The sequence below is a fragment of the Carlito syrichta genome, unplaced genomic scaffold (genome assembly GCF_000164805.1).
Source record: "Carlito syrichta isolate Samal-C Ts95f unplaced genomic scaffold, Tarsius_syrichta-2.0.1 Scaffold309284, whole genome shotgun sequence".
Classification (NCBI taxonomy): Eukaryota; Metazoa; Chordata; class Mammalia; order Primates; family Tarsiidae; genus Carlito; species Carlito syrichta.
This window is the reverse complement of record NW_007253380.1, coordinates 232,991-248,369: the sequence shown is the minus strand read 5'-3', so window position 1 is coordinate 248,369 and position 15,379 is coordinate 232,991. Positions and strand designations below refer to the sequence as shown.

General features: G+C 37.7%; 1 protein-coding gene across 2 annotated transcripts in view; it reads right to left on the bottom strand.

Annotated features, from left to right (window-relative positions):
* The window catches only part of FAM3B (family with sequence similarity 3 member B), a 36,822-nt gene that overhangs the window by 8,497 nt on the left and 12,946 nt on the right, over nt 1-15,379 (bottom strand). For both annotated transcript variants that reach the window (XM_008067085.2, XM_021717096.1), the window contains one exon: nt 6,268-6,391. In XM_008067085.2, the coding sequence (XP_008065276.1) occupies nt 6,268-6,391 (124 nt within the window). The remainder of the gene's footprint in view (nt 1-6,267; nt 6,392-15,379) is intronic.

Sequence of the window (15,379 nt, the reverse complement as noted above, 5' to 3'; positions counted from 1 at the left end):
GAAATGCGATTGTCTTTTGTACATTTATTTGTATCTGAGACTTTACCAAAGGTCTTTATCAGTGTAAGGAGGTTTTTGACAGATTCTCTCGGGTTTTCAAGGTATACAATCATGTCATCTGCAAAGAGAGATAACTTGACTTCCTCTTTTCCTATTTGGATACCCCTGATTGCCTTCTCTTCTCTGATTGCTCGAGCCAGGACTTCCAATACTATGTTGAACAGGAGGGGTGAGAGTGGGCATCCTTGTCTTGTTCCAGTTTTCAGGGGAAATTGTTCTAATTTTTGTCCATTTAGGAGTACAGACTAATATTTATAAGCTCAGGCTCCTTACAAACCTTCTTTCACTGAATCCTCAAGCACTTCTTGAGCATTCATTTTACCCTACAGGTAAGAAGCATTGAGAGGTGGGTCAGTAAGAGAACCCAGTCCAAGTCTGGTAGCCTCAACTCCTACACCCCTTTCTCCCTCTTAGCAGGGTGATGGCTTCACTTGAGTCTTGGTGATACTTTCATCCAACTACAGACTTTAATCCAGTCTATCTCTTGAAATAAACGCCTATGTCACTTAAATTTTACTTTTATAATGGAGAATATGAATGTCAAATTCAAGGAAATTGTACCCTAAAACCAGGATAACTAAATGACTTTCCAGGAGATGGTAGTTATTCCCGAAGCTCACAGAAGCTGTGTTGTGTCTTCATATATGTGAGTATGTACTCTTTGTCAGATTTTAGAATCAATGACATATTTGCTTCATGAAAAAATTTTGAATACTTTCCTCCTTTTTTATGCTTTGGAATAATGAATATGACGCTTTTAATATTCTGCTCATGACATATGCAACTAAATTCCTCTATTAGTCTTCTAGGTTTTTAAACTATTTTAGAGAGTATTCCACAAAAACTTGAAAAGAAGCAAAAAGAAACTTACATTTCTGATATGGGAAAATTGGAAAGCTGAACCTACTCTTCAATATAGAAAAGCAGAAAACATGACACATTTTTTTTAAAAATCTGCTTGAATATATCAGAGATCAAACAAGGTAATAAGGAACTTTCCAAGACAAGATGTAGAAGACTAAATTTTAAGGTGGTGGGTCAGCAATTAAAGCTTCTTTTAACCAAGTAGAATTTGCTGATTCTAAAGAAGGTACCTAAGGAAGTGACCAGTACTTCTGACAGTGAGGTGAAGCCAGGGTGACAGAAGTTAGAAGCTAAGGTAAGGCCATGTTATTTGGGTTGGGGTTACAAAGGATTGAATCCTAAAAGTCAGAGTGAATCAGAAATAAATCATAACTTGTATAAACTTCAACCCAGTTTTAAGTCAACTGAGTGGCCCAGAAACTCTCAATGTTTAAAATGTATTCAGGTTGTCCTGTTATCTAAGGGTTCCAGATCCCTGGCAGAAGCAAAGAAAAATCCTCAGAAGAGAAAATATCATTCCATGTCTCGATATTTTTAAAAAACAGTTTTTCAGATTGTTTGGCACACTGTCAAATGTAATCTGGCACATGAAAAAAGAAGCCAATATAAAAGAGAACCAATGGAATCGGCAGAAAACAACAGAGAATAGTGACTGACTCACAGGGGCTCCCGTGGTAGATTTATCCAACTCGGACTTTAAAATAACTATACGTAATGTAGTCAACAAAATGATAAAATTGAAAGCTTCAGAGCTGAAAATTATACAGATTGATATGTGATTTGAAAAAGAACAACAATGAAGTTCTAAAACTAAAACAGCATAATAACCTAAAATCAGTAATCATTGGATAGGTTTAATAGCATGTTAGGTACAGTGAAGAGAGAATTAGTGAACTGGAAAACAGCTCTGTCCTCCCAAATAAAGGACAGAGAGATAAAACTATGGAACATATAAAATAGACTGTAGGTTATGGAGAATATAGTAATAATAAGGTCTAACATATATTTCACTAAGAATCTCAGAAGAAGAGGAGAATGGGACAGATGATACAGTAGCGGATAATTTGTCAAATTTGATGAAGGACTTATTGAAGAAGCCCCCAGATCCCCAAAGAAGATAAATCACCAAAAGACACATCGGGGTACAAATGCTGGAAACCAAATACAAGGAAAAACTCTGAAAGAAAATTAGAGGGGGGATTAGACAGTTACTTTCACAGTAGCAACAGTTCAATTTCAGCTGACTTCTCAAAAGAAAAAAATGGAAGGTAGAGGACAGTGGAATAGTACCTTGAATGTATTGAAAGAAAATAATGGCTGACATAGCCTGCAGAAACAGCCTTCAGGAATGAAGATAAAATAACGATAATTCAGAGAAACAAACTATAAAAATTCACCATCATCAGACAATACAGCAGTTTTTGCTCTGTATCTTTTGCTGTAATAAACCTTATCATTAGTATAACCTGTTATTGAGCCTTATGAGTCCTACTAGAGTATCACCAAATTTGAGGCTAGTTGTGGGATACCCTCCACCAAGAAATCACCAATGTCCAACAGAAATGTACGCACACATGCACCATGAGACATAAACAGCAGTATTCATATCACCATAATTCATAATAACACCAAACTGGGAATGACCCAAATGTCATTCAACAGTAGAATGGATAAATAAATTTCAGTATATTCATGCAATGCAATATCACACAGCAATGCAAATCCATGAGCAATAGCTACATCCAACATCAAGGATAAATCTCACAATTCATAATTTTGAGCCAAAAAAGTGAGACACAAAAGAGTATATGGTTTATGATTCTATTTAAAGTTCAAAATAGACAAACTTAAACAACAATGTTTTTGCAATGCATACTCAGCAGTAAAACTATCAAGAAAAGCAAGAAAATGATCATCATAAAAGATAACGAGAGGTCACCATTGGGTGGTAAGGAAAGAATGAGTATATTTTGGCAAGGGTTATGCAGAAGGTTTGTGGACTGCCAGTCTGTTTTGTAACCAAGATGGCGGTTACACAAATGTCCACCTTATTATAATTAAAATAAATCATAATTGCCAGGCAGAGCAGTTCACACCTATAATCCCAGCACCTTGGGAGGCAGAGGCGAAAGGATTGCCTGAGCTCACGGGTTTGAGACCAGCCTGGGAAACTTGGCAAGCTCTTGTCTCTACAATAAATAAAAAAATTAGCTGGGCATGATGACATGCCTGTAGTTCCAGTTACTCGAGAGGCTGAGGCAGAAAGATCGCCTGAGCCCAGCTGATTGAGGCTGCAGTAGCGGTGAACATACCACTGCACTCCAGCCTGGACAACAGCGTGAGACTCCAACTCAAAAAACAAAGAAACATAATCACAAGGTTATTCACTGCAGCATTATTTGTAATACCAAAAGATTTCAAACATATTTATCAGTGCAGAACTAGTTAAATAAACTACGATATATCCATGCTATGGAATACCATACACCAATAAAAAGAAATGAATAAAAGCTCCATGCAGTGATATGCAGTAATCCCTATTAAGTGAAGAAAGTGTTAAGTGAAAAAAGTATCAAAAGAAAAAAACCTAAGACAAACTGATTTTAGCTGATTTTAATTAAGCAAAAACGATTTTTGAATCACAGTCTTCTGAACCAGCGTAGGCTCACAGAAACTCCAGAGCAACCACATGGTGAAAGATTTATTGACCAAAAAAAAGAAAAGAAAAATGACAAACAGAAAACAGAAGTGAAGGACAGAAATAGTCATATTGGTTACAGCTCAGTGTTGGCCTTATTTGAACCTGGTTTGAATAGTTGACTGTCTTTGATTGGCAACAACTAAGTTATTGCATGAGATGCATGAGAATAAGTTACAATCTGTTGCAGCTACAGTTCACCCTGTGAAAGAGTACCAAGAAACCTCTTGATCAACCCCAAATATGTAAGGAGACAGTTTTGGGCCAAACTCAATTTAACAAAAGCAAAACTGTGTATAGAGTTTGCTACCTTTTATGTAAAAAAGGATATGTGTGTGTATATAGGTGTGTTTCTATGTATACACATGTGTGTATATATGAGTGCATATGTATGTGCAAGGGGGGACCCAAAAACCCAGGAATTCACTTATAAAAAATTGTGTATTTATTCTTACATGTTTAAACTTCCAGTCACTTTCAAAATATTCCCCATTTGATGCAATACACCTATCGAGACACTTTTTCCACTGCTCAAAACAGTTTCTAACCTCATCAATTTGGATGCCTTTTAGTGCTTCTGCCATTTTTTATTTCACCTCTTCCACATCAGCAAAACATTTCCCTTTAGGGACTTTTTTCATCGGAGAGACAAACGAAAAAAATATTTTGGGGTGAGATTGAGTGAATAGGGAGGGTAGGACATGAGGGATTTTTACTTTTTTTTTTTTACCCCAAACTATACCAAAGTTATTCGTATAGTTGTTCTCAATTTATTAGCAAAGAGGAAATGATGCAAGCAAAGGCTGTTTTAAGAACCATGCTTCCTCCAACACCCAAGTTTATTTTAACAGTTTATTGTGTCACAATATTTTTAGGGCATGAGGGATTACTGCATATCAGTGCATGGAGCTTTTGGTCAAAAACTGCTGAACACAGTGCACTGTGAACAGGTACATTGTCATGGTAGAAGAACCAGTCACCTGTTAGTCACAACTTCAGATATTTCTTCTGCAAATTGTGACACAACTTTCTCAAAACTTCCAGATAAAAACTTTGGTTGACTGTTTGATCCAGAGGAACAAATTCTGAGTGTACTACAAGGGGCCTGCCCTCCAAATGATAATTCTGTATTTTTTAGGTGTCCCCCCTTGTATGAGTACATACATGTATGCACATATATTCATATATACATATTCATATATACTCACACATATCCATGCATATATAGATGTATATAAGACACATACATAGGTATGTATTAAATGTATATATAGATATATATATTCCCCTTAAAAATACTGAAGGAATAAATTAAAAACTAATAAAAAATTAATGAAAATGGGAACAGAGGTGGGGAGAAAAAGTAGAGGGTATAGAGAAGATTTCTGTGAGGATACTTTGTTTTGGACACATGTTTTCTGAATCATGTAAATATATTACATATTCAAAAATTAAATTAAATACAAAGAAAAATAGAAAGACTTAAGATTGAAAATAAACTGAAATTAATCCAACTGCAACATAACCACAAGGAAAATAACTATTTCATATGACTCTGGTCATTGCCATGAGTTGAATGTTTGTCCCCTCCTAAACTCATGGCAAAATTTAATTGCCATTGTAAGGGTATTAAGAGGTAGGACCTTTAAGAGGTGATTAGGCTATGAGGGCTCTACCCTTATGAATGGATTTAATACCGTTACTGCAGGAGTGGATTTGCTACTGTGGAGGTGGGTGAGTTCCTTCTAAAGGGACAATTTAAGTCTCCTTTTGCCTCTCTCTCTCAGAGAGCTGGGACACCTTTCTTCTCCTGCCCTTGGACATCAGAACTCTAGGCTCTTGGCCTTTGGCCTCCAGGACTTACACCAGTAGCGCCCCGGTGTCTCAGGTCTTCAGCCTCCAACTGAGAGTTATACTGTCGGCTTCCCTGGTTTTGAGGCTTTTGGACTTGAGCTGAGCCACACTACCAGCATCTCAGGGTCTACAACTTGAATATAGCCTGTGGCGGCACTTGTCACCTATAAACCAAGGAGACTCTCAAAACAATAATGGGGCTCACTCAAGAAGAAGCAGATGACTTGAATAGTACTTATGAAATACATAAGATCTGTAGTTAAAAATCTCACCAAAAAACCTCCATGCCCAGATAATTTCATTGAAGAATTACATCAAACATATAAAAATAAATAATACCAATTCTATGCTTATTTCCCCAGAATATTGAAGAAATGTACAGTGTGGGTTAGAGAGAGAAGGCACACCTGCTTATTCCATGAGGGTGAGGGTCATAAAACAAAACTGAAAAAACTGTGTCAGCTGAACATTGGTGTCCCATGACTCTGAATGGCATATTCTTTACATACTCAAAGTAAAGCAAAAAATATAGAACTAAGCTTTGTTTCAACTGCTGTTAAATGAAACTATGAAACAGCTTACCACAGGGCACGTACAATCATCAGAATCAATGTCCTGCCCCAGTGAACACAGTGTGGCTTTCCTGTTTCCCCTCAGATGCTCTCAGTCTTTTGCCTGAGACCAAGGACACGTGGTTCTGTCTTGTGGGCAGACCTGCCACTTGGTCAAACTCAGAGAACAGGGAAGAAGCAGTAGACAGACATGTTTTCTTTCTAAACACTGGTACTTACAGCTCATCCTCAAAGCAGATTTTGGCGTACTTGTTTCTGCCACCCCCACTGAGTAACCGGTAGGCATAGGTATTAGGGGGGCAAGGGGTCCAGTGGTCACATTTTTGCCTTTTGGGAGCTGGGGCTGAAATGAACAACAGCAGATAGATTGGTTAGCATTCCATAGTGATGGACCAGAAGCCCCTGCTGTATGACTGCTGAGTGCCCGCCATTCTCTTCCAGCAAATCCTAGTTGCAGAGGGGAAAACCTAAGGGGGGAATGTCTCCACACTTCATGAGGGTCATTGGGAATTCCCCTAAACACACAAAGTTAATTTAATCTGCTTTTATTGCAAACTGACAAAGATGGGTAGGGATATTGAGTAGGCACAACAATTTCAGAAGAGATCAGGTGCATTCAGGGTGGTCTGGCCATAGACAAGCACAACAATTTCAGAAGGGTTGGGAATCACTGCTGTGGTTGTTCATCACAAGTGACATCCTTGGTGGGCAATGTGTATTTGCAATACAATAGAAGAAAGATTACAGGGGTCTAAGAGTGCTGATGACAAAAACACTATCTGTGGAGCATCTAACAACTTTAAACACCTTACATACACACATATAATATACCCTAAATACCACACACATACATACACCATACACCACATACAGCACACATACATACAGCACACACACATTCACACACCATATATACATACCACACAATATACCACATACTGCACCACATACCACACTTTATACATGTAAGCACATGCACACCACATACTCACCACACACATGACACACACTACACTATGTTCACATCCACACAACACATGCACACATACATACACCATACCATATACCATACATCATACACACCTGACCATTACACTCACCATGACTGACCCACTCTCCTTTCATTTGAATGTGAGGAACTGAGTTTTTCTGGGTTACTATGATGTCAGCACTGTCAGGCCCTAAAGATGTCTCTCCCAACACCCTTATTTCACAGTGGTCAGCAGTTTGAGAGGATTGGGGAACCTAAGCTGGGATATGAAGATCCCAGTTGGTCCTGGACAGCTCTGGGGCTTCCATCCCCTCAGCTCACCCCATGTATCTCCCACAGCATCACCACCACATGTATCTCCCTACTCAGATCTATCATAACCCACTGAACCCACAGGGCTGTACTAAGTTCAAATTTAAATCTCAAACCCCAGAAAGAAATTCAGAAGCATTGTTTTACCTTCAACTTTGACTGGGAACTTGGCTCTCTATTTTATAGATTACTGTGCTTTAACTTAGTACACTTAAACTAAAAAGTCTTGTCAGTAAGGTGTTAAAGTATACATAAGATGTCATGAGTAAGAAGTCAAAGTATACCACTACAGAAAATCATCTAATCAGAAAGAAAGACAAAAACAGGAAGAAAGGAACAAAGGATCTGCAAAACAACAACAACAAAAAACAATGAACAAAATAGTAGTATTATATCATTTCCTATTAATAATTACTTTAAATGTAAATGAATTAAATTTCTCAATCAGAATACATAGAATGGCTGAATGGATTTTTTTTTAAAAGACCCAACTATATGCTGCCTATGAGAGACTCATTTCACCTTTAATAAAGCACACAGATTGAAAGTGAAGGAATGAGAAAAAATATTCCATACAAAAAGAACAGGGGTAGCTATATTTATTTCAGTAAAAATAGACATTAAGTCAAACTATATAAAAAGACAAAAAAGGTCATTATATAATGACAAAGGAGCCAATTCATCAAGATCAAAAGTGAAGGGATGGAAAAAATATTCCATATAAATAAAAACCAAAAGAGAACAGGGGTGGCTTTATTTTTTATCAGTTAAAACAAATGTTAACTCAAACTATCAAAACAATACTAAGAAAGTCATTATATAATAACAAAGGGGTCAATTCATCAAGAAGATATAACAATTGTCAATATATATGCATGCAACATTGGAGATCTACATATATAAAAGAAATATTAAGATATCTAAAGGAAGATATATACTGTAATACAATAATATTAGGGGATTTCAACACTCCACTTTCAACAATGGACAGATCGATCAGGCAGAAAATAAAAAAAGAAACATTGGATTTGTCTTCATCTGTTCAGGCTGCATAAAAAAATACCTCAGACTAGGTATTTGTAAACAACAAATATTTATTTCTTACAGTTCTAGAGGCTGAGAGATCCAAGGTCAAGGCACCAGCAGATTCAGTGTTTCTCACAGATGTCTTGTTGCTGTGTCCTCACATAGTGTAAAGAAGCAAAGCCCACTCATAAGGGCTCTCTAATCCTGTTCATAAGCCCTCATGACTTAATCACTTCCCAAAAGGCTCTTTCTCTTAACACTATCACATTTGTGATGAAATTTCAACATACAAATTTTGGTGGGACACCACCACTCAGACCATGGCATACTTGAACTACACTTTAGACCAAATAGACCTAATAGACATATATAGAACATTCTATGCAGCAGCAACAGAATATACATTCTTCTAAAGCATACATAGAACACTTACCAGGACAGATCATATGTTAAGCCACAAAATCAAGACAAATTTGAGAGGACTGAAATCATGTCAAATATTTTTTTCTACCACAATAATATAAAACTATAAATCAATAATAGTAGCAAATGCAGCAAATTTATAAATATGTAGAAATTAAATAATATGCTCCTGAACAACAGTGGGTCAAATAAATTAAAAGGAAAATTTAAAAAAAAATCTTCAGACCGGGTGTGGTGGCTTAAGCCTGTAATCCCAGCACTTTGGGAGGCTGAGGTGAGAGGATTGCCTGAGCCCACAGGTTCAAGAACAAGCTGGGGGCAAGACCTCCTCTCTACAATAAATCAAAAATTAGCCAGGTGTAGTAGCGTGCGCCTGTCGTTCTGGTTACTTGGAAGGCTGAGGCTGAAGGATCACCAGAGCCCAACAGGTCAACATTGGGGGGTGGCTGTGAGTGTGCCACTGCACTCCAGCCTGGGGGACAAAGTGAGATTCTGACTCAAAAAAAAAAATGTTCAGACAAATGAAAATGAGAACACAACATACCAAAACTTATGGCATTCAGCAAAATCAATTCTGAGAGATGTTTATAGTAATAAATACCTACATAAATAAAGGCCTCAAATAAAAAAACCTAAAGTTACACTTTAAGGAACTAGAAAAAGAACAACAAATTAAGCCCAAAGCTAACAGAAGGAAGAAAGTCACAAAGATCAGAATAGAAATAGATGAAGCTGAGATTAGAAAAACAACAAAGTTTTCTTTAAAAAAAAATAGGCAAAAGTGACAAACCTTTAGCTAGGTTAAGAAAAAAAGAGGTAAGACTCAAATAAATAAAGTCAGTAAGGAAAGAGGAGACATTACAACTGATTGATACCACAAAAATACAAAAGATCATGAGACTACTATGAACAAGTATATACCACAAAACTGGTAACCTAGAAGAAATAGATAAATGTCTAGAAAGATACAACCTACAAAGACTAAACCATGAGAAAATAGAATATCTGGATAAACTAATAAAGGTAAGGAGATTGAATTAGTAATAATAATTTTAAAAATCTCCCATCAAAGGAAAGTTCAGGGTCAGATGGATTCATGGCTGAATTCTTTCAGCCAGTTAAAGAAGACTAATACCAATCCATCCCAAACTTTTCCAAAAAATTGAAGAGGAGGAAACACTTCCAAACTCATTTTACAAGGCCAGCATTATCCTGGTATCAAAGCCAGACAAGGACACTATAAGAAAAGAAAATTACAGCCTAATATACTGATGAATGTAGATGCAAAATCCTCAACAAAATATTAGCAAATCAAATCTAACAATACATTAAAGGGATAATTCACCATGATCAATTGGGATTTATCCCTGGGATGAAAGAATGTTTCAACATATGCAAATTAATAAATGTGATATACCAGATTACATGCAGAAAATGTATTTGACAAAATTCAACGTCCTATCACAAAAAACTCTCAACAGATTATGTTATAGAAGGAATGTTCCTCAACACAGTAAGGACTATATGAAAATTCCACAGTTAACATCATAACACCAACCAAAGCTAATGGATGGGGAAAGGACAGTTTATTCAATAAATGGTGTTAATAAAACTAGGTATCCACATGCAGAAGAATGAAACAAGATCCTCATCTCACACCACATTAAAAAAAATCAGTTCATAATAAAGATCTAAACATAAGACTTGACACTATAACAGTACTAGATAAAATACAGGGGAAAAGCTCCATGACATTGGTCTGGGCAATAATTTTTGGGATATGACTCCAAAAGCACAGGAAACTCAAGTAAAAATAGACAATAGGATTATATCAAGTTAAAAAGCTTCTACACAGCAAAGGAAATATAATCCACAGAGTGAAGAAATAACTTACATTATGGGAGAAGATATTTGTAAGCCACATATCTGATAAGGGGTTAATATAAAAAATATATAAGGAACTGAAACAATTAGATAACAAGAAAACAAATAGAAAACCTGATTAAAAATGGGGAAAGGATCTGAATAGACATTTTTCTAAAGAAGACACACAAATGGCTAAAAGGTACATGAAAACATGTTCAATATCACTAATCATCCAAACAATGCAAACTAACACCACAATGAGATATCACCTCATACCTGTTAGGATGCCTATTATAAAAAAGATGAACAATAACAAGTGTTGGTGAAGATGTGGAGAAAAGATAACTTTTTTACACTATTGGTGGGAATGTAGATTAATACAGCCATTATGGAAAAAAGTATGTAGTTTCATAAAAAACTAGGTTATGTGGTCCAGCAATCCCATTTTTGGGTATATATCCAAAGGATCTGAAATCAATATGCCAAAGAGATATTTACACTCCCACATTCACTGTGACACTATTCACAATAGTCAAGATTTGGGATCGATCTAAGTGTGCATCAATAGATGAATGCAGAAAATGTAGTATACAAGTACACAGTAGAATACTATTGAGCCTTTTTTTAAAAAGCAAATTCTGTCATTTGTGACAACATGGATGAACCTGGAGGACATTATGCTAAGTGAAATAAGCCAAGCACAGAAAGACAAATACTGCATGATCTCACATGTGGAATCTAAACAAACCAAACTCATAGAAGCAGAGAGGAGGATGGTGGTTGCCAGAGGCTAGGGGTCTGAGGGCTGAGAAGATGATGGTCAAAGTTGCAGTTGAATAGAAGGAATAAATTCAAGAGATCTATTGTATGTCATGGGACTGTAGTCAAAAACCATATACCGTAGTCCCCCCCTTACCCACAGGGGATACATTCCAAGAGCCTCAGTGGATACAAGAAACCATGAACAGTATAATCCTATATATACAGGTTGAGTATCCCTTATCTGAAATGCTTGGGCCCAGATGTGTTTTTTATTTTGACATATTTTCATTATATTACTGGTTGAGCATACCAGATCTGAAAATCCAAAATCTAGACTACTCCAATGTCTATTTCCTTTGAGTGTCATGTCTGTGCTCAAAATGTTTCAGATTTTAGAGCATTCTGAATTTTGAGTTTTCAGATCTGGGATGCTTTACCTGTACTATGTCTATTCTATACATACATGCAATTTTATCTATGATTAACTTTAATTTATACATTAGGCACAGTAAAATATTAACAATAATAAAATAACTATCAATATACTGTAATAAAAGTTACATGAATGCACAAGTTAGTCTCTCTCAGGAAATCTTATTGTATGCACTGCAGCTTCTAGCAACCTCAGTATATTATTTTCTTTCTTTCCTTATCAAGTTGAGAGTTTTCACCTTTTCACTTAAAGGAAGCAACTTACAGCTTCTTTTTGGCATATCTGAATTGCCAGCATCACTGTGCTTGCACTTTGGAGTCATTATACACTAAAATATGCATGACTTGAACACAGCACTGTGACACCATGACAGTTGATCTGATAACCAAGATGATTCCTAAGGGACTAATGGGTGGGATGTATGTACAGCGAGGAGATGTTGGACAAAGGAGGAGTTACGTCCTCAATGGGACAGGACAGCGTGAGATTTTGTCATGCCACTCAAAGCTGCATGCAATTTAAAACTTACAATTTGTTTATTTCTGGAATTTTCCATTTAGTAGTTTTGGACTATGGTTGACCAAGATTATTGAAATCATGGAGAGCACAACTATGGATCAGGAGGGACTACCATATCACACACATGAAAATTGCTGAGAGTAGGTGTTAAGTGCTCTCACCATATAACAATGCTAAGCATGTGAAGTGAGGTGTACACCAGTTGACTTGACTCAGTCATTCCACAATGCATGCATGTATCACAACATCCAGTTGTACACCATATGTATATTCCATCTTTATTTGTGAATTAAACAATAATTAATTAAACATAAATGTGACCAGGACCAGGGAAAACAGCACAGGAACAGGAACCTGCTGGAAGAAGCCAGGGTACAGAGAAGTGCTGTGATGGCTGAGTGTGCTGCAGTGGCTGAGCAGGACATGATCTTCTTGGTTAACTACAGTCCTCTGTCCCCAGGAGGAGAAAGCACAGCTCCTTGGGGAGCACTCACCACCAACCCCATATGGCTTGCTCACTTCCTTCAGACCTTCCCCCTCCTCACCTGTCCCTCTCCTCTTCAACACTCCAGCTGTTAACACTACCCAGTCTCCGCCCTGTTCTACTTTACTTTTCTGAGCATTGATCACCCTCTAATAGTACAGCTTCTTTTTCCTTTTTAAAAATTCTCCACGAGGGCAGGGATTCTGTCTGTTTAGTTTTCAGTGTATCCCTGGCACTAACACAATGTGTGGCATATGTAGCTGTTCTGTCAGTGTTGAATGAATGAATGAAAGTCTGGACCCTATGTCGGCAGAGCAACCGAACCCTGGCTCCCCCGCAAGATCAGTCAAGGGACCGTAAATCACGCCTTCCGAACAAGAACTACTGTAGCTCGGGTCAATTTCTACTAACTTTTCTTTCTATTGATCCTAGTGTTTTGTTTTTTTAAAAAAAAAAAAACAAGAAAGGACCATGCAATTTTATCTCATTTAATTTCTTCAGAGAAAAAGTTAAAAGTAATAGATGAGTGAAAAGAATTTAAAAAAAACACTACATATTTTCACTCTCAGAAACCATCACTATTTTACTTGTTAGTCTATTTCCTCCCAGACTTTTCCATGCATGCAAAAGGCATCAGCAAAGCTGAAAAATATAGGTTAAACATATTCAAGCTCTATGTTATGTTACCTAAATTTTCAAATAATTTACTTAACATGTTTTTTGTCAACTTCCAGATGCCTAAGTTTAAAGCAAGTGTCCATTTGCTACTATGAAAAAGTGCTATGAATATATTATATTTCTAGTGTTTCCAGATTTGTGGGCATTCTATAGTCTATTTAGTTATTTTTTTCAATTTAATAAGTATACCCATTACTCAGGTAATCACTTGAAAATACATTGAGCATAGCATTTTAAAATGTGGCTAACTGCTTAAAAGTAGGTTCATGCTGATTCCCATTGTTGTGAACAGCCTATGTATGAACACTCAATTTAGAAGGAACACTCTCTAACACGAGGACACATGGTCACAACCTACCTAGAGCCGATATTTTTCGTTAACATAGGTGACTTTTTCCCTTGAGCACATAGACCTGTTTGCTTTCCTGCAGAATGTACTGTTTTCACTATGACTGGACCGTGATTCAATAAGCCAGCCTCTGCTCTGGGATGCAGATAATTCCGGGTACTCTTGCCATCACCACGATGCTGCAGCAAGAATACTGGACACAGAATCCTCACAACTAGAGGATGAAGAGGACTCACGCCCTGTATGAACACGTTGTGTATGCTGACAGGTACCCTGTGATGACTCAAAGAGGTGGATTGGGACCATGCTCCATGGCCCTAAAGATTTTTAAAAGATAAGGCCACTTCTATGACCCAGAGGATGTGGTAGTTAGAATAACTGCATAGCAGCAGGTTAGGACTGGAGGTAGCAAGAAAAGCCCCAAATGGTACTTTACTTTATTTTAAAGGCAGTTGAAAAACTATAAACAGGCAAATGGGGTCTGAAAATACCTACTGCAAAAGAGACAAAGAGAAAGATTCCCAAGAGATGAGAGAGGCTGTGCCGCTTTATGACTAAACTGTTAGAGATATCTGGTCCTCCTATTATCCATCAACCTTGTGGTGGTTTTGCCTCCTGTGCAAACTCCATGTTTTGGTCAGTAATTCCCCAAAGCAATACAGAAAGCAGAAAGAAGTCAAGGTTAAGATAGAAGTTAAATTAGAGAAGAGAGGGTGAGAAGGCAAAACAGCACTTCTTTTTAAAAAAAATGCTGCAAACGTTTACAAAACAATCAGTTTTTTATGACTTAGTTAAGGGCTGTGCCCACAAACATATCAAATAACAGTTTCGACTGAAAAAATAGATCTTTCATTCTAAAAATAGCAGTGAATTGTTTCCAGGTTAAGTTTACTTCAGATATATCAAAACTTTAAAAATGAAAGCCCTTCCAGGAGGCTGACAGGCCAACATCATGCCCGGACCTCCCCCTGTTTCTCCCTGTATTCTGGTTGCTGGCTTCCTGGTTTCTGGTGGCTCTGTCATCAACAGGCACTGGGAACCCTCATGATAATCTCAAAGGTCATTCAGCTGCTGTCTCCGTTCATGGTGGGTTCTCAAGATGACAGCAGCAGCCTCCAAACGGAAAATGGATGGAGGGAAAGGGAGAGTGAGGTGGAAAGTGCTTGGCTCTCACTACAGAAAGTATGTCAGGGGACAAAGGGGTGAGGTAGGAGATCCCCCCTGGGCTGGGCCCTAACCTGACCTGTTCTGTTCTTCCTCCTACCTGTCAAAACAAAGGCACAGCTTAGGGCTGGGTCTTAGGGACTAGAACAGGGTGACCGTCCAGCGGGCTAGCACAGGCCTGCCCAACACCACACCCTTGGACCTGGGATATTCACCCAAGGGCCTAGAGCTGGAGTTTCCAGTGTGACCATCATGGGGGTCCTGTAGGGTCACTGTCCACACGGCCTCCTCCACCAGGGTCAGCAGCGGGATGGACAGGTCACT